The sequence below is a fragment of the Drosophila guanche genome, unplaced genomic scaffold (genome assembly GCF_900245975.1).
Source record: "Drosophila guanche unplaced genomic scaffold, DGUA_6, whole genome shotgun sequence".
NCBI classification, from domain to species: Eukaryota; Metazoa; Arthropoda; class Insecta; order Diptera; family Drosophilidae; genus Drosophila; species Drosophila guanche.
In genome coordinates this window covers 2,149,815-2,177,405 of record NW_022995743.1, presented here as the reverse complement: position 1 = coordinate 2,177,405, position 27,591 = coordinate 2,149,815, and the positions used below count along the sequence as shown (strand labels likewise).

The 27,591-nt window shown below is 47.0% G+C and overlaps 7 protein-coding genes across 12 annotated transcripts in view; 5 read left to right on the top strand and 2 right to left on the bottom strand.

Annotated features, from left to right (window-relative positions):
• The first annotated feature begins 25 nt into the window (after window positions 1-25).
• Window positions 26-792, top strand: LOC117591990 (cytochrome c oxidase subunit 6A, mitochondrial). Its single transcript, XM_034285434.1, has 2 exons — window positions 26-184; window positions 301-792. Exons 1-2 carry the CDS (start codon window positions 88-90, stop codon window positions 531-533), a joined length of 330 nt encoding a protein of 109 aa, XP_034141325.1. The 5' UTR covers window positions 26-87; the 3' UTR covers window positions 534-792.
• On the bottom strand, window positions 591-22,893 carry LOC117591978 (gastrula zinc finger protein XlCGF57.1). Of its 5 annotated transcripts, none has more exons than XM_034285416.1 (4): window positions 5,602-5,941; window positions 2,529-2,852; window positions 1,713-2,402; window positions 591-1,648 (listed from the first exon to the last, which is right to left on the bottom strand). In XM_034285416.1, the coding sequence occupies exons 1-4, from the start codon at window positions 5,761-5,763 to the stop codon at window positions 860-862; spliced, it is 1,965 nt and encodes a 654-aa protein (XP_034141307.1). In that variant the 5' UTR covers window positions 5,764-5,941; the 3' UTR covers window positions 591-859. The 5 variants fall into 5 exon arrangements, with proteins under 5 accessions (XP_034141307.1, XP_034141305.1, XP_034141308.1 ...); XM_034285414.1 differs by having other exon boundaries at window positions 1,713-2,376; window positions 2,407-2,852; window positions 5,602-5,940; XM_034285417.1 differs by lacking the exons at window positions 2,529-2,852; window positions 5,602-5,941 and adding an exon at window positions 22,878-22,893 and having other exon boundaries at window positions 1,713-2,521.
• On the top strand, window positions 3,395-5,173 carry LOC117591984 (caspase-1). Its single transcript, XM_034285426.1, has 3 exons — window positions 3,395-3,571; window positions 3,994-4,559; window positions 4,617-5,173. The coding sequence occupies exons 1-3, from the start codon at window positions 3,420-3,422 to the stop codon at window positions 4,871-4,873; spliced, it is 975 nt and encodes a 324-aa protein (XP_034141317.1). The 5' UTR covers window positions 3,395-3,419; the 3' UTR covers window positions 4,874-5,173.
• LOC117591985 (exosome complex component RRP4) lies at window positions 6,021-7,103 on the bottom strand. The gene is made up of 2 exons (XM_034285427.1): window positions 6,568-7,103; window positions 6,021-6,509 (listed from the first exon to the last, which is right to left on the bottom strand). Exons 1-2 carry the CDS (start codon window positions 7,012-7,014, stop codon window positions 6,060-6,062), a joined length of 897 nt encoding a protein of 298 aa, XP_034141318.1. The 5' UTR covers window positions 7,015-7,103; the 3' UTR covers window positions 6,021-6,059.
• Window positions 7,426-10,809, top strand: LOC117591976 (phosphatidylinositol 3-kinase catalytic subunit type 3). Its single transcript, XM_034285411.1, has 6 exons — window positions 7,426-7,583; window positions 7,659-8,280; window positions 8,344-8,525; window positions 8,585-9,787; window positions 9,852-10,213; window positions 10,276-10,809. The coding sequence occupies exons 1-6, from the start codon at window positions 7,513-7,515 to the stop codon at window positions 10,719-10,721; spliced, it is 2,886 nt and encodes a 961-aa protein (XP_034141302.1). The 5' UTR covers window positions 7,426-7,512; the 3' UTR covers window positions 10,722-10,809.
• Window positions 10,759-11,543, top strand: LOC117591986. The gene has a single exon (XM_034285429.1). The coding sequence runs from the start codon at window positions 10,839-10,841 to the stop codon at window positions 11,499-11,501; it is 663 nt and encodes a 220-aa protein (XP_034141320.1). The 5' UTR covers window positions 10,759-10,838; the 3' UTR covers window positions 11,502-11,543.
• Window positions 11,655-27,591, top strand: part of LOC117591982 — a 36,765-nt gene continuing 20,828 nt past the window's right edge. Inside the window, exon 1 of one of the 2 annotated variants that reach the window (XM_034285422.1) lies at window positions 11,655-11,807. In XM_034285422.1, the coding sequence (XP_034141313.1) occupies window positions 11,781-11,807 (27 nt within the window). In that variant the 5' untranslated portion in view covers window positions 11,655-11,780. Of the gene's footprint in view, window positions 11,808-12,985; window positions 13,115-27,591 lie in introns of those variants that run through there. The other variant, XM_034285424.1, reaches the window with a different exon arrangement.

Sequence of the window (27,591 nt, the reverse complement as noted above, 5' to 3'; positions counted from 1 at the left end):
ATATCAGTTGTAGCTAATCAATCGAATCTACGATTTCTCATCCCTATTAATAGCAAAATTTTCATTCGTCAAAATCGCAGGGAGAATATGTCTGCTATTCTAAACCACGCAATTCGTCGCCAATTTGGCGCTACTGCGGCCAGGAACATGTCCGGCACTGCTGCCGTGGCTGGCGAGCACTCGGGTAAATATTCTTATGCCAAATTCTGCAATGTTTGTGGGGTTAAGGTTATGTAATCTGGCTGTTAGGCAAGACAATCGATTTGGTGGCTCTCCTTAAACAAATTTGACTCCTTGCAGGTGGCTACAAGGTGTGGAAGCGCCTGTCCTTCTTCGTGGCCGTGCCAGCCGTCGGCCTGTGCATGCTGAATGCCTATCTGAAGCACCAGGAGGAGCACGACAAGCCCCGCCAGGAGTTCATCAAGTACGACTACCTGCGTCGCCGCGAGAAGCGTTTCCCCTGGGGCGAGGGCAACAAGAGCCTGTTCCACAACCCCCATGTCAACCCCCTGCCCGATGGCTATGAGCACTAAGTGGACACTCGCTTAGTCGCATTTCCGTGTGGGGTTGAAGGATGGATGAAGGTTTTGTCTTTTTGGGTTCATTGGCCTGGCCTGGCTAACACACATTCGTATGCTGCGAGGAGACTTGTATTTAATGTTAAACTAAACTCTAAACTCTATGCGGAACACCACAACAAACACAGACACTGCTGTTGGATCCTTGATTGAATAAAGCAAACGCAAAACTCCTCCCTCGAGGACAAAGACGATTCGGATCGGGCGAATAACACTAAGAAATATTTCGTTTAATGTGTGGCCAGCTATAGGCTACCTCTACTGATGGTTGAATGTACAATTTAATGCCTGGAATTTGTGGCTGAATTTCCATTTTTAATCAGCGAACGTCTCGATCCCTTCCTCGTTGCCACTGCTTGCTGTCTCGTCGTAGGGGAAGTCTCTGCTGGTGCGACATCTGCCAGATGCGTCTGCCGTGTGCGTTTGGGTATCACAAAGGCGTCCGTGGCCTCCACTTTGCGCTTCTTGACCGGCGGCGGTGGCGATGCTGGCTGCTCATCGCGCAGCAGTTCCTGCAGCAGAAACTTTTGCTCTGCTTCGTCCATCTCGGCTTCATGTGCGTCAAACTCTGCCTCGGCATCGCTCTGGTTCGAGAATCTGTCCCCATCGTTCTGATACATGTCCATGTCCAGCACATGCTCATCCTCGATGTGTTTCTGCAGGCGTTCCGAGCTGAGGAAGATCAAGTCACAGAACTCGCAGGCAAAGCGTTCGCCCTCCTTGTGCGTCGTCATGTGTCCCTCCACGGCGGCTATGTCGTGGATCTTCTCGTTGCACAGCGGACACTTGAGGGACATGTTCGCGTGCTGCACCGAGTGCTCGATGAGACTGTCGTAGCTCTGGTGCGACTCCTTGCAAATGCTGCAGGCAAACGAGGCGCCCGAATCCTGCTTGTGCATGCGCAAATGCCGCGACAAATGATGCGAGAGAATGTACGACTTGGAGCAGTATTTGCAGGGATAGGCCCGCTTGCCCGCATGGGCCACCAAATGGCGCGCCAGTTTGCTGGAGGTGACAAAGCTCCGGGGGCAGTGCTCGCAGGGGAAGGGCAGATTCACGCTGTGGACCACCTGCGGGGGAGAAAAGGAAGTTAGTTGAAGGTAACTTAAAGCAGCTCTGGCCACTGGCTCTTACCTCATGTCGCTCCAGGCCCTGCTTGAAGGCAAACGACTTGCTGCACATGGTGCAGCGGAATGGTCGGGACTTTGTGTGCCTTTCGGCATGCTTCGTCATGTCCTCGCGCGACAGGAATGGCTTCTCGCAGTGCACGCATATGAACTTCGGCAGATCCGTGTGCGTGCTCTCGTGCCGATGGAGCAGCGCTCGCCGCGTGAACGCCTTGTCGCAGACACTGCAGGCGAACGGCTTCTCGCCGGTGTGTATGAATCGATGCTTCTGCAGATCGTACTTGGAGAAGAACGCCTTGCTGCAGTCGGCGCACTGGAAGCTGCGTGCGCGCGTATGATTCAGTCGATGAATCTCGAGCAGCTGCAGCAGCGGAAAGGAGCGCTCGCAGTCCGGGCAGGGAAACACATTGGTCGCCACGATGGCAGCGTCCTTGGTGGCATCCTCATGTTGGGGCACCGTATTGGGGCCTATAATTTCCGTGACAATTGCCACATTGCCATCCCGTCCACGTTTGATCTGTTTCGTGGCCAGTTCGGGCTCCACGGCCACTGCAGCGCCTTTGTTTAGTATCCGCACGGTGGGTTTGTTCAGCACCTTTGGCTTGATGGGCAATTTCTGCTGAACGGGCGGCACAGCTGCTGGGGGCGACGTTGCAGCTGCCACAGATGATGCTGCTGCTGCTGCTGCTGCTGCTGCTGTCTCTGCTGCTTCCTCTTCAACTTCGTTGTCCATATCATCCATCATGTTCTGTATGTCATCCATGGACAGCTCCTGATTGTTCTCCACCTTCATCTGATAGGATTTGGAGCGTGTGGACGCTGTGGCCAGTTTTTTGGCCAGCAAACTCGTCTCCAGCACCTGCACATCCTCAATGATCACCGTCTTGGAGTTGGCCAGCGTGTTGAGCAGTTTCCTGGGCTGTGCGTCGGCCGCTTTGCCATCCTTCCTGACCACAGCAGCGACCACAGTCGGATTCTTGGAAGGTGGACGTGGTTTCTCCATCGGTGCTGGCAGCGTTCCAGTCAGCGGATATTGCCGTAGCGCTGTCTCTGCACGCTTGCACATCTGCATAAAGCGGTAGCTGTGCTCGAACAGCAGATGGCAGTCGAGGCAAATGTAGCTGGGCATTTTATCATCGGCGCTCACCTGTTAAAAAAAATAAACAGAAACATTTAAATAAGCGACATTTCGATACCTACATGATATTTTAACTACCATCGATGGACGCACTATCGATATGTTTGTTGGTCGATACATCGATCAGTATTTACATCCCTACTTTGGCGGCAAGTGCATACACACACACTTGCATATCACATACAAAACACAAACATCAAGATTCGTGAGCACGCTTAACCTCCGTTAATTAATTGATTAAACGCGTCTAAGCCATAAAAGGATATTTAATCCATTACTCAATTGTTAGTGCATCAAAGAAATAAAACAAACGACAAAACAGCTGTTGGTTACCGCGTTAGTGGCGTTTTGGTTACAAACAATATCAAAGAACCTGACTGACGGGCCCGGCCTCGCTCGCTTGCAAAGAAGGGCGCAACAATTGAAGGCAGAGAGAAGAAGGCAGGCAGACGCGGCGAACAAAAGGAAAAAGGCAGGCAAAAAGGAGAACAGAACCACACAAACAATTGACGCTGCAGTAGTATCAGTCGCTGCTCTGCACTGCTCTCTCCCAAGTAGAAGATATCAAGAATCAAAATGACGGACGAGTGCATCACTAGAAACTTTATTGTGCTCGGCTCAAATGGAACGGGAGCAGGCAATCGCAGCAGCATGGGCGATAGTACCGATGCCAAAGGCTGTGAGGGTAAAGTCGGCGGCGGCGGCGGTGGTGCATTGGCTGCAGCGAGGTAAGGTCCATGTGCATTGTGTGTGTGTGTGTGTGTGTGCGCGCGCTATCTCACTCTCTCTCTCTCCCTGTGCTTCGTTCTCCCGTTCCCTTTTACAAAAGTATGCATATTATTTGTGTACACGCTCAGGCATCTGTGTGTGTGGGTCTGTGTGTTCCTTTGATACCCTTGCTCCCGATTCCGTTATGATTTGTTGCTGGCTGAATGAAATCTCTTCGTGCTGTCGTCTAACATTCTTTCTCTTAGTCATTGCCTTTGCCTTTCTTTTTGTTAACCAAATTGCCTGTAAAGTCCCAAAATTATTTTAACACCTGTGCCAAAATTAAATCATTTCTAATTTCGGCCACTGATATTTATCTAATCTTATCGCTGTTTTAATGACAAATTGGATGTTTAATTGATATTCTGCAACTTATTCGTAGCCTTCCAGCCGCTGCAATCAACAGCAAGGCCCGCATGCCCGTGGAGCGCTATGCCAGCGAGTACAACATGAATCACAAGCATCGCGGTCAAGCGATGATATTCAATCATGAATTCTTCGAGATACCCACGCTGCGTGCCCGCGCTGGCACCAATGTGGATGCCGAGGAGCTGCGCAAGAGCTTCAAGCGTTTGGGCTTCGATGTGTCCGTGTACAAGGACTGCAAGTGGCAGAGCATACGCGATCAAATTCAGAAGATTGCCTCGCTGGATCACACGGACAATGATTGCCTGGCCATTGCCATACTGTCGCACGGCGAGCATGGCTGCATCTATGCCAACGATGTGCAGTACAAGCTGGACCAGATCTGGCACTACTTCACGGCCCAAATGTGCCCCACGCTGGCGGGCAAGCCCAAGCTGTTCTTCATCCAGGCCTGCCAGGGCGATCGTCTCGACGGTGGCGTAATGCTCGAGAAGAGCGATACTGAAACGGATGGGGACTCATCCGTGGGCTACAAAATACCCGTCCACGCCGACTTTCTCTTCTCATACTCGACGATACCCGGTAAGGATTGGTCTTAACATCACTTTCCTCTTTGATTTACGTTCTCCCCTTTTGCAGGCTACTTTTCCTGGCGCAATATAAACAACGGCTCGTGGTACATGCAGTCACTCATCAAGGAGCTGAACAGCAATGCCAAAAAGTACGATCTGCTCACGCTGCTCACTTTCGTCAGTCAGCATGTGGCCATCAGTTTTGAGTCGAACGTGCCGGCTAACCCAATGATGGATCAACAAAAGCAAATTCCGTGCTTCACCTCCATGTTGACGCGCATACTGCGCTTCAACGACAAACCCAACGGCAATAAGGCTGGCTAAAAAAAGTATCTCAACCGCACACCCAGCGCCCCGCCTGATACGTTCAACGCCCACAACAACCTCCCACCCCCGCCACAATGCGTCACTTTGGATTCCATGCTACTTAAAGTTTAGTTGTAGGTTCTTTCTAGCTTTATTGTTGACTAAATTTTCATCCCCACTCATATACACACTTTCATATATACATAATTAATCACTTGCCAATCGGGAAATTACAATTATTAGGCATATAAGATGAGATACACAATGGAGACTTATGCAAATATACAACCACGTATATATTTGATATCACCAATATTACATAAGACGACTGTACAATGAAGATTTTATACAAAATATACGCTGAAGATGATATATTATGAAGAAAATAGAAATCGTTTTGAAAATTTGTCTGTGCGCGCCAAACACCCTACTGCGAGTGGCAGCCCCATCAACAGCTGACGTGAGTGTGTGTTTGTGTGCGTACAGTTGTCACAATATTGTATGCAAAATAATGATTTCACAGAATTAGCATGCCAAAATGGCACGAAATCAATAGTTTATGTGGGTTATAGGTTTGTGTGAATGACCGATCAGAGGGCTTTTGCCTGGCCGGTCCCTTTAGCCAAGACCCCCCCATAAACGCAGTCTGTTCAGAAACCTCCAAGCATTGTCTTAGCCAAGTTCTTTGCTCGGTTTTGCTGTTAGTGCAACTTTGAACCAAATTAAACATTCCGATCCGGACTTACCTCGGTGGATGTGAGAGCCATTATCAGCAGTGGTAGCGATGCAGTCGACTTGACACTAGAGTTTTCAGCAAAAAGCGAGGCTATTTTCTCCCCAGTCAAGCAGAAGCGGCAGATTTTCTTCTCGGCCAACTCGCACTCACGGGCTCTGGCGAGGTCTTCCATAGTGACAGTGTTATGCTTTCACAATTGGCAAATACACACACTTAATAGTTAATAAAGATACAAACAAAATAGCAATACCGCAAACTGCACACAAAATTAGTTAGTTGCACGGTTTAAGCAGTGACACAAATTTTTCAGGCGTCTTTTCTTTTCACGAACCCTGCAGAGCTGCCAGACCAGCAAAAGGTATCCGTGCTACCAGACTGAACACATGTGTCAGCGCTGCCACCCTGTTCAAAATAGTTTAAGAAACGAAGTTTGGGGCACGTTTTGTTTTTGTTTTGGTTTATTCCTGGCTATTCATCTCCATCTCGCAGACGAGCCTGCGTCTGCTCGCCAATATCGTAGATGACATTCTGTTGCAGCAGTTCGTGGGCCTCGTACTTGAGCGACTCATCGTAGGCATACTGTATGCTGGTGTCGTACAGCATCAGTTTGCACTTGGCCAGGGCCAGGATGCAGTTGCGCAGGCGGGCGATGACCTCACGCTCGTTTCGCGGCACTGCTTCCCCCAGATTCTGTGCAAAGCCACCCTCGCCGCCCTCCTGCTCTTGAGCTTTGGGTGGCGATATCCAGATGTAGCCATTGTTGCCCAAGATCACAGACGCCCCACAGGGCAGATTGTGGAAGTGCATCTTGCGACGCTTTACCAAAGCGGGAAAGACTTTGACGAGCACGCCCTGGGAAAGTTTTCCATACTTTAAACTGCGCGTGTACAGCGACAGGGTGCCCTCTTCGAAGATGTTCTAAAGAGGAAAACTCAATTTAGCTTCGGGGCAGGAACCCAACGGACGGATTACTCACTTGAACCTCAGCGGAGATGAGATCGCCCTCGTCCAGGTAGCGTCGCATCATTTGTTCATCCTCTGCGGAGCGTCGTCTCAGCTCTCCGCCCGGCAGATTTACCGACGACAGCAGCAGTATGGAGTCCAGGCGGGAATTTGTGTCCACGCGCCACCGCTTCTGCTGCACCTCAATGACGCGCGCCACCACCACATCACCGATCTCACCCACATATCGACTCTTGAGCGGACGCACAGATATCAGTTTGTTCACCTTCTCGATCACGCCGGCCACCGAGGCCTTTATGTTCTCATCCTCCACAAACGTGCCGTGGCCTCGCATGAAGCCCGCCTCCGGCATGACCACCTCTCCGGGTGTGTAGACGCGCGGCAAGACATCCTGCCGCTCGGCCAGTGCACACCAGTCCACGCGGTCCAGCGCCAGTTCGATTGTTGCATTTGTGGCCATCGATGATAGAGTTTTTAATTGAAAATTGAAAATTAAACAAAATATATGTAAAAACACGCGCGCCGCAGTATCAGTTCAGCGGTGGAACTAGTTCGCTTCAACGCGGAGCTATAGCGAATCAGCTGCTGTGGGTTGTGTCTGTGTCTGTTGATACTCATTACGCATCGGGGTGACCATTTACGGCATATTATATACTATTCGGCATATTTTAACTACGAAATTGAGTTCAGTGTATATTTACGGTGCTACGGAGTACAAAGGTATATTGAATCAATTTCAACCATTCAATTACATATTTTAAGGTTTAATAAAGAATATAGGGTGTTGAAACTCCCATACGCATGTTTATTCTGTTTTTCCCCTCTCTTTTGAGGGGCACTAGTTCATCTCGGAACCACTCTTAATCAGCTGTTTTGTGTTGTGTCTGGCAGTTGTTGCTGCACGGAAATTACGCATATTTTAATGCAAATTTGCAATTAATATAAAAATATCTGAAAAATGGATCAACCCGATGATAACTTTCGCTACATACACAGCAGCGCGCTGCACGAGCGCGTGCAAATCAAAGTGTAAGCTTGAAAGGGGCGTGGCAGTGCCCGGGGGAGACTGGGAAAAATCGAGAAATAATTTTCGTTCATTTTCAGTGGTACGCTCGAGGGCAAGAAGCGGCAGCCAGACTATGAGAAGCTGCTAGAGGATCCCATATTGCGCTTCTCGGGCCTCTACTCGGAGGAGTATCCCTCGTTCCAGGTGCGCCTGCAGGTGTACAACAACGGGCGACCCTACTGCCTGCCCGTGCACAGCGCCTACAAGGCGTTCGGCAAGCGCTGGAGCTGGAACGAGTGGGTGTCGCTGCCACTGCGCTTCTCCGACCTGCCGCGCAACGCCATGCTGGTGCTGACCATCCTGGACTGCTCCGGCGCCGGCCAGACCACCATCATTGGCGGCACAGCGATCTCCGTGTTCGGCAAGGATGGCATGTTCCGGCAGGGCATGTACGACTTGCGTGTTTGGCTGGGCGTCGAGGGTGATGGCAGCTATCCCAGCAAGACGCCCGGCAAGGGCAAGGAGTCGTCCAAGTCACAGATGCAGCGACTCGGCAAATTGGCAAAAAAACATCGCAACGGGCAGGTGCAGAAGGTGGACTGGCTGGATCGGCTCACATTCCGCGAGATAGAGGTGATCAATGAGCGCGAGAAGCGCATGTCCGACTACATGTTTCTCATGATTGAGTTTCCTGCCATCATTGTGGATGATATGTATAATGTGAGTGGCCAGGAGAAGCCTTTTTGGGTGGGAAATTCTTAATTTTTGTGTTCTTTGTTGCAGTATTCCGTGGTTTACTTTGAGCCGGAGGGCGACATCAAGTATAAGCTGCCAGCTAAGCCCAAGCTGGTGTCCGTGCCTGACTCGGAAATACAAATGGAAAACCTGGTGGAACGCAAGCATCATCGTCTGGCACGCTCGGAGCGTTCGGGCATCTCGGATCGTGATGCCAAGCCAACAGCCAGGTACCTAAGATGTCTCTACAGCATTCCCAGCAGCTCTCATTCCCCCCTTTTGCTTGCAGCATTCGCGACCAGCTCCACACAATCGTCTATCGTTGTCCGCCCACTTATGTGCTGACCAGCGAGGAGCAGGATCTGCTGTGGAAGTTTCGCTTCTATTTGTCGTCGCACAAGAAGGCGCTGACAAAGTTTCTCAAGTGCATCAACTGGAAGCTGGAGGATGAGGTGATGCAGGCACTCTGGATGCTGGCCAATTGGGCGCCCATGGACGTGGAGGATGCACTCGAGCTGCTGAGTCCCACATTCACCCACCCGCAGGTGCGCAAGTACGCCATAAGCCGCCTGGCACAAGCGCCCGATGAGGATTTGCTGCTGTATCTGCTGCAGCTGGTGCAGGCTCTGAAGTACGAGGATCCACGCAACATAGTGCACCTGCACAGCTGCATCTTCCCGGAGCGGGATGTGGCACGCTCCATGCTGGACGAGAACGGTTCGCTGATGGAGCAGAGCAGCATCTCGGATCTCAGTGGCACGAGCAGCGGCAGTGCGTTACATTCCTCGGTGATACCCGCCAATCAGCGGGCGGCCAGCGCACTGGCAGCCATCAAGGGTGGCGAAAAGTCCATCAGTCCCGCCTCAGGCGTTGCTCCAAGTGGCAGCTTGATGCAGAATCTACCAACTGTGCCAGGTCCCAGCAGCACTCCCACACCAGTGACGCCCGCGCGTGTCGCTGATGCCACCGCCTCGCTCGTGTCCGATTCAAATTCCAACACGCTGATGCTGGCCGATGGCATCAGCTTTGGCAGCGTGCCCAGCAATCTGTGCACATTCCTCATCCAGCGCGCCTGCAGCAACTCCACGCTGGCCAACTACTTCTACTGGTATCTGTCCATCGAGGTGGAGGAGGTGGAATCGGTGCGCAAGCAGGACGAACGCGCCCACGACATGTACGCCATGGTGTTGAAAATGTTCCTCAAAGTGCTCGAGAATGGCAACTTCAATCTGCGCGGCACCTTCTACAACCTCCGCAAGCAGCGACGCTTCATCGATGAGCTGGTGAAGCTGGTCAAGCAGGTGGCCAAGGAGCCCGGCAATCGCAACAAGAAGACGGAGAAATTTCAGAAGTTGCTCGCCGAGCAGGACATGTTCAAGATGAACTTTACCAACTTTGAGCCCATACCTTTCCCCTTGGATCCGGAGATTTACATTACAAAGATCGTGCCTATGCGCACGTCGCTGTTTAAGAGCGCTCTGATGCCGGCTAAGTAAGTGGGGGAAGATCTGCCCTCTGTCAATCTTTAGCTAACGTTTCCTGTGTTCCCTCCACAGACTCACCTTTGTCACATCGATTGCCCAGCACGAATATGTCGCCATCTTCAAGCACGGCGATGATCTGCGCCAGGATCAGCTCATACTCCAGATGATCACGCTCATGGACAAGCTGCTGCGTCGCGAGAATCTGGACCTCAAGCTGACACCCTACAAGGTGCTGGCCACGAGCTCCAAGCACGGTTTCCTGCAGTACATTGAGAGCTGCACCGTGGCCGAGGTGCTGGCACGCGAGGGCAACATACACAACTTTTTCCGCAAGCACAATCCCTGTGACAATGGACCCTACGGCATCTCAGCGGAGGTTATGGACACGTACATTAAGAGCTGCGCAGGCTACTGTGTTATTACTTATTTGTTGGGTAAGCTGAAGGATGAATCCTCCCCCGTGCAGCTCCCTTAACGCCTTCCCCTTGCTTTGCAGGCGTCGGCGATCGTCACTTGGACAATCTTCTCCTCACCACCAATGGCAAGCTGTTCCACATTGATTTTGGCTACATTTTGGGCCGCGATCCCAAGCCCATGCCGCCGCCCATGAAGCTGAGCAAGGAAATGGTCGAGGCCATGGGTGGCGTCAGCTCAGATCATCATCACGAGTTCCGCAAGCAGTGCTACACGGCGTACCTGCATCTCCGCCGTCATGCCAATGTCATGCTGAATCTGTTCTCGCTGATGGTGGATGCCACGGTGCCGGACATTGCCCTGGAGCCGGACAAGGCGGTCAAAAAGGTGGAGGAGAATCTGCAGCTGGGTCTCACCGATGAGGAGGCTGTGCAGCATCTACAGAGCTTGCTGGACATCTCCATTACAGCTGTGATGCCCGCGCTGGTCGAGCAGATACACAGATTCACGCAGTACTGGCGGAAGTAGGAACGGTTGTTAGTTTTAAGTATTCTGTAGCCAATGACAATGTAGATCCCAGTAGGTCTGTCGATCTCCAGTTAAATGTAACCCCAAAGCAACGTTTGATTCATTTTTCGGGCTGCCATGCGCTCCAAGAAGCCCGTGTGGCTGCTCTTGAAGCTCCTCGAACTGCTCTTGAGCTTCTGCTGCTGCTTCATACACTGGCGCTGCTGCCAGTCTGAAGGCATCCCGCACATCTTTCTGCTCTGCGGCTGCTACGGCGGCTCCAGCATCATCTGCGTGCTTTCCATTGTCGGCATGTTCTACGCGGAAAAGCCAACCATGAAGCTGGAGTCGGTGTTCAGCGCAGTGCTGGGCACGCTGCATATGGTGACCATCTTTGTGCACATGTATCTGGCGCTGCATGGCGACTGGCTGGGGGAGAACTGGCAAGGTTTCTACGTGTGCTGCAGGGATAATGCCAAAGTGGCGCTGTATGCCACAGCCGTCTACTACCTCCACTGCACCTTTGCGCTGGATCTGCTGCTGACACACAGGTCCAGATATGTCGAGTGCCCAGATGGCAGTGTGCGCAAACAGCCCAGGCATCCGCGACGCAGCATGCGCCCGCTCAAGCTCTACTTCCTCAGCATTGGCGCTGAAAATTATCTAAATCGCTTTCGTTGGTTCCACCTGCTCACGGCGAACATGCTACTGAGCACACAACCCTCGCAGAAGACCCTAGACGTGTCCTCCAACTCTAAAGAAGAGGAAATTCAATTGGCACAGCCACTAAACGTTAATTAATTTCATTTTACTTGCTAAAAATTACAATTTTCAAATCTTTAACGTCGCTTAGCGTGCAGCCCTCGCTCATCAGCTGTTTTTGGTGCATAACAACCCTGTGCTTGTTAGCCGCGCAGTTCGTTATGGTTCTTGCGGTATTTTGAAAAACTATGCTGTGTGCATTATTCGTAGCAATCGCCGTTGTTGTAATTGTGCCGGGTTCTGTAAATTTGCGACTGAAATTGTGGCTTGGGCTTCGGACTACTCCTGGGAAAACTTCCAACTCCAACTAAAACTTCAATGGTGATGGCGATGGCGAGCGGTGCGGTAAGTCATCCTCTCTGGCTTTTTCATTTTTGTTCGAATGCATTGCTGGAAATTTTCGTCTGCAAAGTTTCGCCTGATTTTCATAGTTCAATGCGTGGTTTTGTGCCCCCGGGCGATGGGTGCCGTTCCCGGCAATGCCATTGCCAGTGGGCAACTTTGGGAGCGCATATGCATGTGTGTGTGTGTGTGTATGTGTTTGTGCATGCTGGCTGCTTGCGGCTTTTTGCCTGTGCAGCCCCATGCTTAGTTAGTGGCAGGTACTCAAATCAAAAGTTTTTGCTAAAAGTTAGCCGGGGCAACTAAAGTTTCAAGCAGACGCACCGCAAAAGATTCGCATTTCCATGGCTCTCGGCCAGCTGCACTCCACTCCCACACACATATGTACGTATGTATGAATGTTGGTATGCATGCATACACCCTCACGCTCACTTACTCCCAGGCGGCCAACTAAGTTAGACATGGCAAAACTTGGCACAGCCGCCTCTGCCGCTGCCTCTGCTGCCGCCTCATACTAATTTGTAAATCGGGCGCGTAGTAAAAGCTCTTATCGGACCCAAACGGGGCTCGTTCCTTTTGTCCCTCTCTTTCTCAGTGTCCACTGCAAGGTGTGTTAAATATGGGTGAGGAAGTCGCACTTTTGATAACTCTAGTTTCTCGCGCTCTTTTTGTCACACCATCGAAAGACTTGCAAATATACAGGTGGAATTCATAGCATAAACTCAAACTCATTCTCGCTTTTGCTTACCTTGCATGTCATATGCCTTGGGACGGTGCAGCTGAGCGCGTGTGAGTGAGTCACCCACAATAGACTGCACTCAAACTTTGCCTTTGTTATTGTCTGCGGCTGTGGCTGCAAGCCAGAGCCAAGCCCTCGCAGCTATCTCCCTCTCTTCACCCCGACCGACCGCCCGCTGTCCATGTCCTGCATGGGGCAAATGCAGCACGTGTTCATTTTCGTGCAAAAGTCTGCTGGAATTCCAAGTTGGAGTGAAGTTATGTGCGCATTTTTGTTGGTGTGTAGCGCTGGCGCTCGCATTACGTCTGTGCTGTGTGTGTGTGAATGTGTGAGTGTGCCTCTGGAAGACTCATTTTCTATGTAGATCAGAGAATGTTTGGTTTAGTTGGCAGCTAAATTTCACTACGTGCAGTTTTGTGGTGGGTGTTTTACGCACACATACCTAGTATATGGAATGTGAGTGCTATTACAGTAATAGTTTTGCCGGCTGACGATAAAAACAAAGCTAACTTCTCCGGAGAAGCGATAGTGCTGCCCGCCCCAACAGATTATTGAGTGATTGAGATTAACGGTAAGTGATGAGTAAGTGATGATGCCCCAGGTAGAGCGAGATAGCCTAAGATGGGAAGCTTATAAGCCGGGAGAGAAGGAAAAAACTAGTCCTCAAATCGAACATCAGCTAGTACGCTCATCGGTGCACATTTATTAATTTCTCTCTCTTGCTCTCTGTGTACATCGCCCACTTTCCATTTCAAGTAGTTCTTGTGAACCGTGTTCTAGCTCAAGTCTGATTTCATAATCATCGTATTGGGGTAACTGTAATTTAAAACCTAAGTCAAAACGTTGACTTCCTATATGCACTCGGTTTTAACTAGAACTTTGGAGTAATCGGGCGCTTACTGTTGTTGTTGTGTCTCCCCAAGTTGAGAACGAACCAAACTCCCGAAACGAAGGTTCCCATAGTCACAATCCGCCCCCCACCCCTACACCATTCCTCTCTGCTGCTCTTGGGCGAACACAAACCCAAAAAACGTCATGTATGTACGTGCCGCTTGTGCAGCTCAATAGATCTTCGGGGTAATCAGTTTACGCTGACGTCGTTTGCTTACCACTTCCCCCCATGGCTACCCCGCCTACCGCTTGCATTGCTGACCATATACATGCAACTGTAGTTATATATGTATGTATTCATATTCCAAATCCAAGTGCAAGTCGTGTTTCTACATGCGAAACTCTATGTAAACCGAAATGCCTCGTATACCCTTGCGGAGGGTATTCTAATTTTTAGCACATTTTGGCAATGCTTCAAGGAATTTGCCAACTTATCTTATACCAAATCCTTACTAAGACCTCCATGTCATATGGCGGCTTTGGTACCATCGATAATATAGGGTATCCAAATTGTCGTCACTCAAAGTTATCCCTTCCTTTGGTGTTATTTTTTTTTCAATTTTATTTCTGCTGCCGCTCTTGCTGCTGTCGCCACAGTTGTCGGTGTTGTTCGTTTTTCATGAACCGATACTAACACGAGTGCTACTATTTCAGTTGGTTACTAAACATTTAGTGTCTGCCCCTACCGCCCAGCCCCCCTCCTTGAGTGAGCTGCGGGCTGACTAAGCGAACTGTCGCGTCCTATTAACCATATTGTGGGACCTGGGTCCCGCCGAAACGGGGGCTTTTGCATATTGCCTGTCCATGCCCCACAATCAGCACCCTTTCCACCTTCCCACCCGCATCTGTTGCCTGCATTTTGCTCCATTTGTTTGTTTGTATAAGAGCTGTTCTGTGTGTGTGTGTGTCTGGCGCTGTGTGTTTCCGACGTTGTTGTTGTTGTCCACAACGTGATAAAAACTTTAAACATTGAATTGTGAGACTTCGTCACTTGGTTGTAAATTGAAATAAGACTACCTTACTCTGCAGTCCCGCTTCCCCCCCTTCCCTGTCACCCTCTCTGTGTCTCGTTAAACGAAATGAGACGCGAAAGAAAATACAAATAAATCTATTGCAGTTGTCAGCAAATTTCCTTCAGAGGCGAGAACAGAACAACAACAACAGCAGTGGCATCAGCGAATTTGATGGCGAAGCAGTGGGCATGGAGGAGACAAAAAAGCATAGGAAGAAACTGAAAACAAGGAAGAGGAATCCATATGCAGAAGCTGTGGATACAGCTGTGGCATAGAAATAGAGCAAAAATGGGAAGTAGAATTAACGGAAAGAAGCAAAGAAGAGGAAAGGCAGATTAGGGAGCAGCGAAAATTTGTCAACAGAAGATTTCTTGCCATTCTCATTGGTGTGCGTGCACATTGGTATATGCAGGTGGAATCTATTTCACCATTTCCAGACTAATGTAATGATAACTTGGTGACCATTTTGTTTACAAGTTTAGTTTCCCGAAGCTTAACTTTTATGATTTCAAATGCACACAAATACATACATATTATATGTACAAAGACGTGTGTGTGTGTACTTGTGTTTGCGTATGTGCCGACGTTTGTTTATGCCAAGCTCTGTCCGATTCCTCGATTCCAGCATTTCCCCATTCCGTCCGCGGCATTTCAGTGCAGTTTCTGACGCCTTCGGTTGGGCTCACCTCCTCTCTCTCTCTCTCCCGCTCTCTCTTTCTGTCTAGTGCTCGGTTTTTAGTTCTTGCTATTCCTACATCTTTTTTGTTTGCGCTTACTCCTCTTTACGTATGTGGTTCTGCGCGTCGCTGGATTTTCGGTAGCCTCGCGAAGGAAAGATATTGTACTTCAATTAGTCTTTGATTTTTCGTTTGACGCGCGCATCACTTTCGCATTGCGGTAATCAGTCAAATTTGGATTAAAAATTGTATAAAAAACGTGTAAAAAGTTGAATTTAAATAAATGTGATTAAAGTGCAGCGGGAAAATTGTGAACTAACGGTGAGCTTTAGTCAGAATATTTATATTTTAATTAAGTTTAAGGGGAATCTGCAGACTTCTAAGCCCTTGGTTTTCTCTCCAAAAATAACCAAAAAAGTTAATGTGAGTCCCGTTTGAGTTTTAAGCTCGTGTGTGTAACTAACTATAAATGAAATATCTTATCGAATAACCGAACACACAAAATGAAAATCAAAGCGTTGCAATGGCAATGTGGCCGTTTATGGAGTCGGAAATTACCGTTAGCAGAGTGCCGAGTTTATGGCTCTTGAGTCACACACACACGCACACACACACAACGTAAAACGTAATGTTAGCGCACTTTGCTTACCTTTAACTCAATTATCTGATAAAGAACGAGCCACATACTACAGCTACGGATGTTACTAGGGCTAGGGGCAGAGTACAGAGGGAGAGAGGACAACGGATAGGAACGTTATCCGCAGTTTGTTGACCTCTTCCTCAGCTGATAAAGATTTTTTCCGTTTCTCTTGCTTACTTTTAGTTTTGTGCAAAAAAAAGTTGATTCTCAAAGCGGCACGAAGATCATGTCAATATGAGGCATGGCCAGGGTAAACAATAAAAAAAACCAGAACGAAAGAGAGTCGAAGGTGTGGATACTCTTGCAGATGGATCTATCTTGTTTTAGGACTAGATTATATAATCTATGATTTAATTACAAGTACTAGAACTTGTGCTAAAGCCGTAACAATCAGCAGATGCCCGACAACTGCTCCATAAGTGCCCCGTCTTACAAGAGGCCAAGAACCTACGTCCCATCATCGTACTATGTGGTCTGACTATATGGTAATTAGGAGCGAACCATAGGCACACGCAGAGCTCCACTTAGACTTCTAATAAGTAAAACCCGCACGTAGCCCAAATAAAAATGGTAACAGAATCGAATGTTGTGTCTGGTCGCCGGTCTTCGGTCTTCGGTCTTCGGTCTCTGGGCTGGCCTGGGATTGGTGACAGACTTGGAGCGAGTCTTGCTGCCAAGGCCAGTGGATCTATCAGGTTAATTACCCGCCATTGTTAATCCTAGTACTGCCGCCTCCCCCGTACCTCCCAACACTCCCTTTAAGCCCTCGCTTCCACTCTGCCCAGCCAAAGTTGATTTTCGGTGTTGCTGTTGTTCAGTTCTTTCTTGTGGTGGCTTTTTTTTGTTGCTTCTAAAATTTTTGTGGTAATAATGAATTCAATGATTGTCACTTGAGTGCGTTAAGTATGCGGCAAAGGTATGTGCGCTGTGTGTGCTGTGTGCTATCTGTATCTGCGAGATACATTTGTATGTAAATACGTGCCCAACAAAATCAAGCGTCGACTCTGCGTCACTTGAAATTAAAATGTTTGTGCAAAAATGGCAGCAACCAACGTAGAAAATAAAATAAAGGCTCAAAACTAGTTTTTTTTTGTGGTAGGGGAAGTGGATGGCAGGGGGTACAGTCGCGGGCGGACTAATGACTTCTGCAAGGGATTACGTTAGATTACATTTAATGGGTTCAATGGGTTCAAGTTACAGATTCTAGAGGGTTTAAAGATTACAATTGGGAAGAGTGTCCGGGCGTAGAGTAGTTTCTGGAATGTTTAACCCGTAAGTGGATATTATAGGATTTTTAAATCCACTTTTATCTCAGCTTAAGTGTGAACAACTTTTAAAAGAATCACTGAATAAACGCATTTCTCTGCTCTACACATTAAAATTCCAATCACATTCATTTCTAAAGTTCCCAAATGATTAATACATCCACCGATGTCTGTCTATATTTATGCAAATAAGTCTAAAGATATATATTATAGGTTTATCGCACCTTTTTTGGAGCTACGTGATTATATTGCCAACAAAACAATAACAAATATACAATAACAATACATTAAAAATGTGTATAAGTATGTACAATAAGCCCCAGTCACTGCTCACTCTCTCTACAGTCAAAAATTTGGCATTGGCAGCAGTCGAATTCTGCTGCCGATTTCGCTTCTAATTTATTAATATAATTTAATTTCTTTATGGGCTGGCTCTTTGGTTCGTTGTTCTTTGAGGCGCTGGGTGCTCCGCCCCAAAAAAAAACTTTACACAAAGCAGGAATTTAGCTTTTGTTTTGTGTGAACAATTGTGTAGGCCACCACCTCTCGCTCGCACCTACAGACGGCGGCGCTCTCCTCTCTCCCCGTCTTACGCTCTATTGCTTTGCGTTCTTACTCTCTGTAGCTGTGTGTCTGTGTGTGTGTGTTTGTGTGTGTATTTGTTGCTGCTATAAACATGTTTTGGCATTAATAATACATTTTTATTCGCTTATTTAAATGTTGCTTACTTTAAAACACGAAAACCAGTTGGGGAGCCACAGCGATAAGTCACTAAGCCAAACACATACACGATGTACATAAGCGTTTACATGGCATGTACATATGTATGTATGTATGTCGCTCACACACTCATACCAAGAACCATCTGGGTGGAGCCTAAACTTGGATAATTTACTTAGTCTCTGGCGCTGTGCGTGTGTCTCTCTGTCTCTCTGTCTGGGGTTTTCTTTTCTGTTATTTATGCATTTGTTCAACTCAAACTTGGGAATTATTTGATGGCGATTTAAGAGTTTCCCCCCCCCCCCCCCTTATCCACAGTAAAGTTCTTGAAACAATTGTTGTCTGGGTGTGTGTGTGTGTGTGTGTGTGTGTGTGTGCTGGGGGTGTCAAGTGGGTGGTTGCCGTTTGTGGGTGATTAAACGCCCACAAGGAACGCCCCAAGCAGCAGGCACAGCCAAGGGACAGGCAAATGAAAGCCCCAGCTGTACCACAAACCTCTGTAGCCTTCTGTAGCTCATTTTTGCTCATGATTTGCTTAAACTTTGATACAATTTTGTATCCTCAGCGAGACCTATAATTTGGTGTAATATTTGGGCGGTGTCGAAGCTTTGCTTTGTGGGGGAACTACAACAAAATAGATGGTCTTAGACCCGAACTTTGTGCCACTTGCTGAAACAAAAGACGCTGCCCCAGATACAACGAGTGCCAATTGGCTTGGGGGTAAGGAGAATGAGAACACATTCTCAAATTGGAGCGGCATTGAGTGGAGCGATTGAAATGCGACAATTTGTTGCTTCTCAAGTGCACAGTTTGAGCAATCCGAAACGAATCACAGCCCAGGCAGAACAGACACACAGCAGGGGCAGGCACTCGTATGCGACTCAACATTACACCAATCAATCGGCCAGCCGGAGCCAGCTGCCCTTTCGTCAAATTCAAATAAACAAAAGCCATTAGCAAATGTATCCGAAAGATGCGGCGGCGACACTTGAGCTGGTGTAATCAAATCATAAATTTATATGGCTAGATATGGGAATGTTTTTCCCTATGCAATTCTATTAATTTCCATTAGGGTCTCTCGTTCCTCGCAGATACACAGTACGTGGAGTGTGGTGTGTCATTCCAACCCTCTGCTAGGCGACGCTTTTGAATTGCTTCAAGTATCTGTATCTATGGCACAAGATACAACAAAGAGCAGAAAAAAAGACTGTACTTTGTCACTGGCAACGTTAGAAAGGAAACCCCTCTCGCTCGCATCTGGTTGGTTGCCAAACGGAACTCCTTTTCATCTTTTATTTCTCCATTTCCATTTCCATCTCCATTTCCATTCTCATCTCCTTCTCAGCGGGGAGATTTATTTATCAAACTATCTTTGAGCACATTGCAGCATCCCTCAGCTTGCCTCAACCTCAATCTTAACCTCCGAGTCTGTTGAGTTTTTGCGACAGGGAAGTTTCTTCCGGTTTCTCTCATTGTCTATGTATACCCTCTCTCACTTAGGATCTAAATTTCGTTGCGGTTATTGGGTTTGGCAGGCAACACCTTTCTGTTCTCTTTTTTTTGGTAAGGATTTGAGTGGACTTTGGCTGGATTAACGCAGTTTATGGAATACTGTTGGACATCTTGCTAATATTTTGTCAAAGGAAATGTCGGAAAATGGCTCTTAAGTAATTTACTTGATCCCTGAACCACCTTCTGCCTTCTTGTAGAGCATTCCTGGCTTCGGCTCTTGTGGTTGTTTCATTTCTGGTTGCCCCTGCCCTACCCTTCCGTGGAAATAATCCAAAATTCAAAAAGTCGACGACGCGCATATTTTAGGAAATCATTTCTTGATTACGCCGTTTGAAAACAATTTGTCTTTCACTCTTTTCGCCTCAGTTCTCCCCAGCTTTGGTTATTTTTGGGTACTTTAAATAAACGCACACACAGCCATATCTGTGTATGTGTGTGTGCATGTATTGTGTACTTAACTCAAAGTTGTGCGACTCGTTGAGACAGAAAGAGCGACTGAGAGGGAGAGACAGCGACAGCGACAGAGTGAGTAACTTTTTTTTTCATCTGTTTTCTATCCATTATTCTTGCGCCCATTTTGATTTTTATTGTTGCTTTTCCATTGGCTTTCATCGGTAGGAGAGAAAACAGAACTCGAGACATTTGAATAGAAGTTGTTTTTGTTGCCTGATAAAAAAATGAATTTCAAATTTCATCTTGATTTTATGCCCTAGGGAGGAGGTTATTGAGATTCTTGATCACTCATGCCTTGCAGTACAGCCCGGTTCTTGTGTAAATTACTCATTTGGTTAGGGTGTCAAAAGTTTCGGTGTCACACGCTTTCTTCAAGCAAAATGTTTGCGTTTACGGTTTTCGCTCTCACTTAAGTGTGCGGTAGGAGGAGATGGTTAAAGGAGAGAGCTCGACTCGCGCTGTTCTTCTCTCCCCCACGGCAGGATTGAACACTTTACTGAATGAATTTTTCGTGTTTGGCTGCGGGGCTGCGTCGCTGCGGCAACAGAAGGTCAGCCAGTCACAACAAATGGCAGCAACACCTGTTGAGGACACTCACACATGCAGGCCGAAAGACCGGCAGGCCTCTCTCTCACACAGACACGCGCCGCCAAAAGGACTGCAAGAACCACAGCAACAACAACAGCCGCAGCAGTCGTCGCCGCAGAATTTACTCACGTGCTGTGCTGTGTGAAATGGCCAAAAACGATGAGGAGAGCAGCGGAGGCAACACATGCTGAGAGCACACGAGAATCGGTTCGCTTCGTTTCGTTTCGTCTCGCCCACCCCCTCTCACAGTCTATTGTACCGTACGTTAAAGGTGAGGCGACAGACGGCGATAGCGCTGTGCTGTCCTTCCGTTTTCAGCTTTCTGCACGCTCTCTCTCTCTCCCGCTGTCGCTCTCTGTTTCTGTTTCTGTTTTTGCTTTGTTTTTGTTTTGTTTTGTTTTGGCCTTTTCTCTTCGTTCGCATGCATGTGTATGTACATGTGCAGGGCCTGGCCTCTGCTCTGCTGTGCTGTTTTTGCTAATGTCATAGGTCAGGTTTAGGTTATGGCCCTAAACGAGGATGTGGGACGGATGCGGAGCACAAAAAGCGACAGCTAAATGCCACTAAATATGCAACAACAACAACAACAACAAGCAGCCGATGGCATGTGTCTGTCCCGCGCGAGTCGTGTGTGTGTGTGTGTGCGTTTGTGGTGTGGTATGTGTGTGACTCAACGACAAACGCGTTGCGACATGTCACAACAGGATTGCCCAACTCTCGCTTGAGTTCTTTCGCTCCTGCACATGCTGTCGCTGCTGCTGCTGCCAGTGTTTCGCCTGATAACAGCAGCAACAGTGGAGGAGCAGCAGCAGCAACCACAAGTTTGTAATGTCAACAGTTGGTGGCGTCGGCCAAGGAACACATGTTGAGCCTCGAGACATGACAACCAAAAGGGGGCAGACGAAAGCAGAATGTGTAGAATGAACGGAATAAGCATAGAGAGATGATGGAGAAACGAGAGTGCCCAGGAATGTGATTGTCAGCAAACGGGATATCCTGAGCTACAGCAGACAAGGAGGGAAAAGTTTTTGAGCTTTCTCTTGCACTTCTCTCACAGCAAACATCAGCTAGGTTGTGGGTGTTTGCAGTGCATTTCTGAACAAAAAAGCAGCTGACAACTGTGGCAACTGTGGAAGTTGATCTACCAGTCTCCCCATCAAATGTAATCCCTCAAAGAAGTTTCAGTTGTGAATACAAAGGAACTGCAATTAAAGTCATCGAATCCTCAACCATTATAAAATAAATCTTTTCAACAGCAAAACTAGAATGCCCCCTGACAAAGACTCTACAATGTCCTTAGTTGTTCAGTTTCACAAAGAAGAAATTAAATAAAAAACCCGAATGCCTCTCTACGAGATTCCTGCTATCGAATAACATTTCCGATCCCAAGAACAACTGTACATCCACACCAGGAATAACATTCCAATGGCAACAAAAATCGCACGCAAAAACCGAAACCGAAACTAAAATATGAACACCCCAAAAACGCACAGCGAGAGAGATAGAGAGAGGGAGCGAGGGAGAGACAGCCACTGATCTCTGACTACCTGAGCAATATAATTCGTACCTTAAGGCAGAGTTTGCTTTGGATTTGTTGTATTTATCGTTGTTGTTGTTGTTGTTGTACATCATCATGTTCCTGGTAAAATATTTTTTGCGTCTTGTGCAAACACACCTCTATAGGAAGAGCGAGAGACAATAAAAGTACGACTGGTGGTGGGGGGGTTGAGATAACAAAGGGAACACGTTATCCTTTTTTTCATGTTAATGGTTTATGGTTTTCCTTGTTTTGCGTAGTAATAGAAATCGAGAAACAGGAACAGAAACAGAGGGCGCACGAGTGAGTATAATAAGAGCGGCTAATGCTCCGGTGTGTGTCTCTCTCTCTCTCTCTATTCTCCGTTGTAGTCCTCATCCACGTCTTAGGCTAAACATAAACAAAAACGCTGCCAAACGGGATGAAGCGGGATGAAAGCGAACAACTAAATGCGTCTTTGTTTGCTACTTGGGCTGCCCTTACATCTGCTTTATACATGTGCGTAGTTTTAGGAACTAGTTTTTCTCCTCCTTCCTCCTTCCTCCGCCCATCGTCACGTGATTTTCTTTTGGCAAAACTGCGCAGCTGCCATTGGCTCTTAGTCTTTTGTTTAACGATTGTACAGAGATAAGTCCAGGAGTGTGCGTGCGTGTTCGTTTGAAGATCAAATTTCCCTTTGGACAGGTGTCCAAAATATTACCAAAGAGCAATCCCCGCTGTAAGCAATCAGAGTTGAGACTGTAAGTAGTGCAAGCAACCATCCCCACTCTCAAATGATACGCGGGGACCATCCCTCCCATGGGATTTCACTCTATTATTAAACAAATCAAAATCCTCTGACAATCAGAGATCTCGAACAACTTCGAGCCGGTGGAAAAGTGGGTGGATTTTTGAAGGACAACCGGCATTAAGTTATGAAAAGTATCTGCTGCGTATCTGCATCTGCATAGATGTCTAGGTAAAAACTGAACCACATTTGAAATTCAAATACGAGCTGAAAATGTATTTCAATTTTCCCCCTTTTGTCGAGTGGTTTTTGTGCTGCTGCTGCTGCTGCTGCTGCTGATGGAGGAGAGATTTCCAAATCACATGCCACCAGACCTCGGCTCTAAAGTTAGGCAAATGTATTTACATATTTAGCAATAAGGAACAGTCCGAGCAAGCAGCAGGGTTGCACACACACACACACAGACAGACACAGAGACAAAAAAACACAAAGAGATACTCGAATCAGATACAGAGTGAGCGGCAGTCGAGCCGTGTTTAGATATTTACCCCAAGATACGAAATAGAATGGGTTGCCAACGAGCAGGAGGAACTTTTGTGAGGGATAACCCAGGCAATAATCATCATAATGTCTCGTAGTATGTATGTACAGTGCTGTACATTTGTATATAACGTATTTATGGCCCAGCCATTGTATTGTGTAACTGTATTAATGGGCTAAATATTTTTGATTGCCATGAAGCCATTTGAATTTTCTTTTTCCAGTCTTTTCCCAGCTACAAATCTAGATTTTTATTAACGAACTAGCCCAGCTCCCAGCCATTCCCTCCCCTTCCACCCTTCCTTCCTACTGCACTCATTCGTACATATTGCCCAGTGAGGCGTTTGTAAATTTATATTGAAATCAAAGCCATTGTCTTATGGGTTACAACATTTCCATTGAACCACCAAGTACACCCTCTCGACCGAAGAGGGTTGCTTGCTTTGCTGCCACTTTTGAATACGAAATGGAAACTGGGGGGAAAAAGCACGGATATCCAGAAATGATGCATTAAACTGCTGAAAGATGTGCAAATTAGTTGCGACCAGGGACCAGCGGCAATTGGAATTGCTGCATGCAGCAGCTCTCCTCGGGGGTGTGGACCGGGGGCGTTGCGTAGAGAATTGCGTTCGAAATTGGCTGAATGGAGTTGTTCAAACGGAATGATTGAGGCACAGAGATATGAAAGAAATAACTTCAAAAATTGTAATCAACTAATTCGGCAGCAGGTTGAGTGCTAAACAAATAAGGTAAAAATGATCTGTAATATTCTACATCAAAACTCACTTAAAGTTACTTGATCTCTCGCTTTGAAGATTAATTGTAAAAAATGAAGAAATGTTCAAGCTTAATGGAATTTCTCTCTCTTTATCTTAGCCAGAGATCCCTTGGTCCTTGGATTGTACACGAAGTCCATCAACTAAATGACAACCATCCCTCACAGATGACTTGCCCATATTGTTGTCATTGTTCATTCCTTCTAGCTGCAATAATTAATTTTCCCTAAATCCCAATATCAGTTTTATCTGTGGAAAACGTTTTAAGCTGCACCTCCCTGGCTGCCCTCTAAAAAAAAAAACAGAAACCAGAAAAAGAAAATGAGCAAACCATAACCAAAGCGACAGAGAGTTGGGGGTCAGAGTGTAACAAAACAAAACAAAAAACGAATGCGAACAATGAGAGATATTTTTAAATGGAAAAACGTTCGTATTTAATCCTCACTATGTCCCATATGCACTCCGCGTACCTTTCTCACACATCCATCTATCTATCTATCTATCTATCTATCCATCCATCCCCGGCTATTCCATCTATTCGTCTGTCTGTCTCTTATGCGTTTCGGTGGTGGGCTTCTAACTAACCCGACCTTAGAATGTAGTTGTTGTAATTCATCACCTACAAATCAATCATTTTGACGAAGCAACTCACTAAAACCGAAAGAACGAAAGAAAAGAATCATAGAAGGAGGTGGGGGGAGGAGGGAGAACAACGAAATAAAAGGAATCGCACTGAGAGCGAGAACCGTATAAAATGCAGTTGCGAGTGCGAGCGGTATAACCAAACACAGACAATAGATCAATGCTTCCAATATCAAAGAAGTCGGCTTGACCTTTTGACGTGCGAGTGCATAGCCATAGCCATAGCCATAGCCATACCCAAACGCGAAGCGTGAGGAGCAGATTGTCGGTAGATGGAAGCCTGTCTGTCTCTCGGCTCAACTAATTGTCTCCCAATGGATCACTACGCCTCTCTCTCTTTCTTTCGCTCTCTCTGTCTCTGACAGTCTTTCAGGCGCATGAAAAATGTTTTCATTTCGTAGATTTATGTAGATATGGCCAAGGTGCATAAACAAGAGGTGAGATGCACCTCCAAGATGAGGCTCACGCAGCTATCTGTCTCTCCTGTGCTGCCCAACTTAAGAGCGTCTCTCCTGCTGTGTACCCACCCTGCATTGATATACCTTGCATATAACCATAAAGGTGCGGTGTAGGTGTAGTTCTCTGCTCTCTCTCTCTGTTGGCACTTAATTTGTTGTTGCTGTCTGCAGCATATTTCTTTCTTTCGGTGTTGGTGTGAGATTACGCATTTTAGTTCTCGTTCTCGCTTCAGACCTTTGCCTGATCTTTGGCTCGGCATTTGACGATCCTTTCAGCATTGGAATTCCTCTCTTGTCTCTTCGCTTGTCTTGTCTTGGCTTAGTTTACAATGCTCTTTTGATTAGGCCACGAAGGTGGGCCTCCGCTCCGTTCCGCTCCCCTGCCCTACCCTGTTGCTGTCCGTCGTACGTGATTGGTATTATTCATCACTTGTCCTTGGGTTGTCTCGCATATCCTACATATCTTTGGAATTTCTTTCATTTCGGCTCTGCGCTGCTTATCAGGCCAAGATTTGTTTAGGCAGAACCTTTTTCCCAATGTTTAATTTAAATTTTAAGTATCTTCAGGTAAATTCTTGTTTCATTTTTTTCCTGTTGCTAGGTAGATTCATCGATTTAGTTGCAGCAGGAAGTCGTAAAACATTTTTCCCATTTACTGGTTATACACATATTTTTTCTATGTGCAACTGAAATTTCTAATTGAATTTTATGAATTTATCTTTGGACGACGTTTGGCAGGACTTCCATCCAGAGAAAGTTTTCCAGTGCGGCCAGTGAGAGACCAAGAAGGGTTGAGGTCTTGGCTGGGGGGTTGGGGGTCAACAGTCAAAAACTAAAAACTTTTACGTTTTCTCCTCTTTGTAACAATGAATGCAGTCGATAAGTAGTGGCATAAGTACAATTTCATTCCACAAATACACACACCAACAAATATACAGACACGCAGCCATACTCGTATACGAGAAAGGAGAAACCGAAAACGAAATGAATCAGAATTTACAGCAACACCGACTATGCTGATTGTCTTTAAATGGTACAAGAGATGGCGAAAAATTATAATTTTAGTTGAATTTTAATCAAAATGTCTTAAGTTTCTCGTGCATTTGCTCAATGATAGATTCGAATCCCTGCAGTACAATATCCTTCTTAGAACTTTCACAGCTCCTCCTTGGAAGGGTATAATGAAATGTGCCCTCCCCCCCCGTCCAACCCATGGACTCGATGAGACTCAAAAACGAGACCGAAGCGACTCCAAGCCCAGCCCAAAGCACAGCTGTTAAGGAAGAACAAGGAGCAGACGAAGAGGAAGAAGCAAAAGTAGAATAAGAATAATAGAAAAGAAAAGGACAGCAGATGGTACAGGGGGGAGCTGCGAAAGGAAACGGAATGGTTGGGGTGGCATGGGATGGTCTCAAAATAGTCATTGTAATAAGAAAATTTTGATTTCATTTTTAGTATTTGTGTAAAATTTAATAACGCCGCACAAGATGGCTGACGAAGTCGACGTCGACTGAGAACTGAAAACAGTGGAATTGCATGAGAGAGGAGCGAGTGAGCGAGTGGAGTGAGAGCGAAAGCGAGAGAGGGATGGGTTGGGTTGAATTCGAAGGGTGTTCTGGGGGGTGGTGGTGGTGGTAACTAAAACGCTTAAAACACACAATCTCGTTTCGGGTTCGGTTGGGATTGGGATTGGGATTTCGGGGTTACGCTTAAACTCTAAGTACATTTTAACTTAACTGCCGGCTCTTTTTTTGTGTGCGTTGTTTGTGCTTCTTCTTCTTCTTCTTCTCCTTCTCCTCTTTGAGTTTTTTGTTAGTTCGTCGTCCCCCTGTGCGCCTGCATAGCGAAATGTAAGGCGAGAAGGCAAACCCCGATGATGATGACCATGATGATGATTATGGTTGGGTGGCGGTGGCAGGAACTCCGATTTTGCTTGTGAGCAAGAGGAAGAGGAAGGGCTGGCAGCAGTGACTTGGGTGGGGTGGGGGCTCGAATTGGCGGTGGTGGTTTGAGATGCTCTAACTTGTGCTTTTCTGTTGCTGAATGTGTATGTGTGTGTGTGTGTGTGCGTTCGCTTGAACGCAATTATAAATTTTTGGAATTGTTGTAATTTAGTTTTGTTTGTTTGCTAGTCTCTCTCCCCATTTCTCATACTCGCAGCAGTCCCTTTGCCATTTCTCTCTCTTTCTCTGGCTAGTAATGCTTAACGTTTGTCCATTGTTGTACCAGCTGTGACTGTAGTTGTGCGACATACGACAGACAGCGGGAATTGAATAAGCACTTTGATACCCATCGTGCAGATTGACATTCAGATGGATCATGAGGAGTGCAAGCTTCATTGGCTGCACATTTGTTTTCCCATGGAGTGCGGTGGTGGGGGAATTAGGCAGAGCCGACCCTTCTTTTCTCCTTTTCAAATCAAATAATTTTGAATACTCTTGCGTTCCATAATTACAATAGATATTCATATAATGACTGACTTGTAGTATTCTCCTGCATAAGCCGACCCCGCTTCAACGCCGTCACATGTACCCTTTCACACCCTATTCATAACGGGAATAAAAACTTTGCTTTCCTAACTGCGTTGTGGCTGCCGCTGTCGCTGCCTC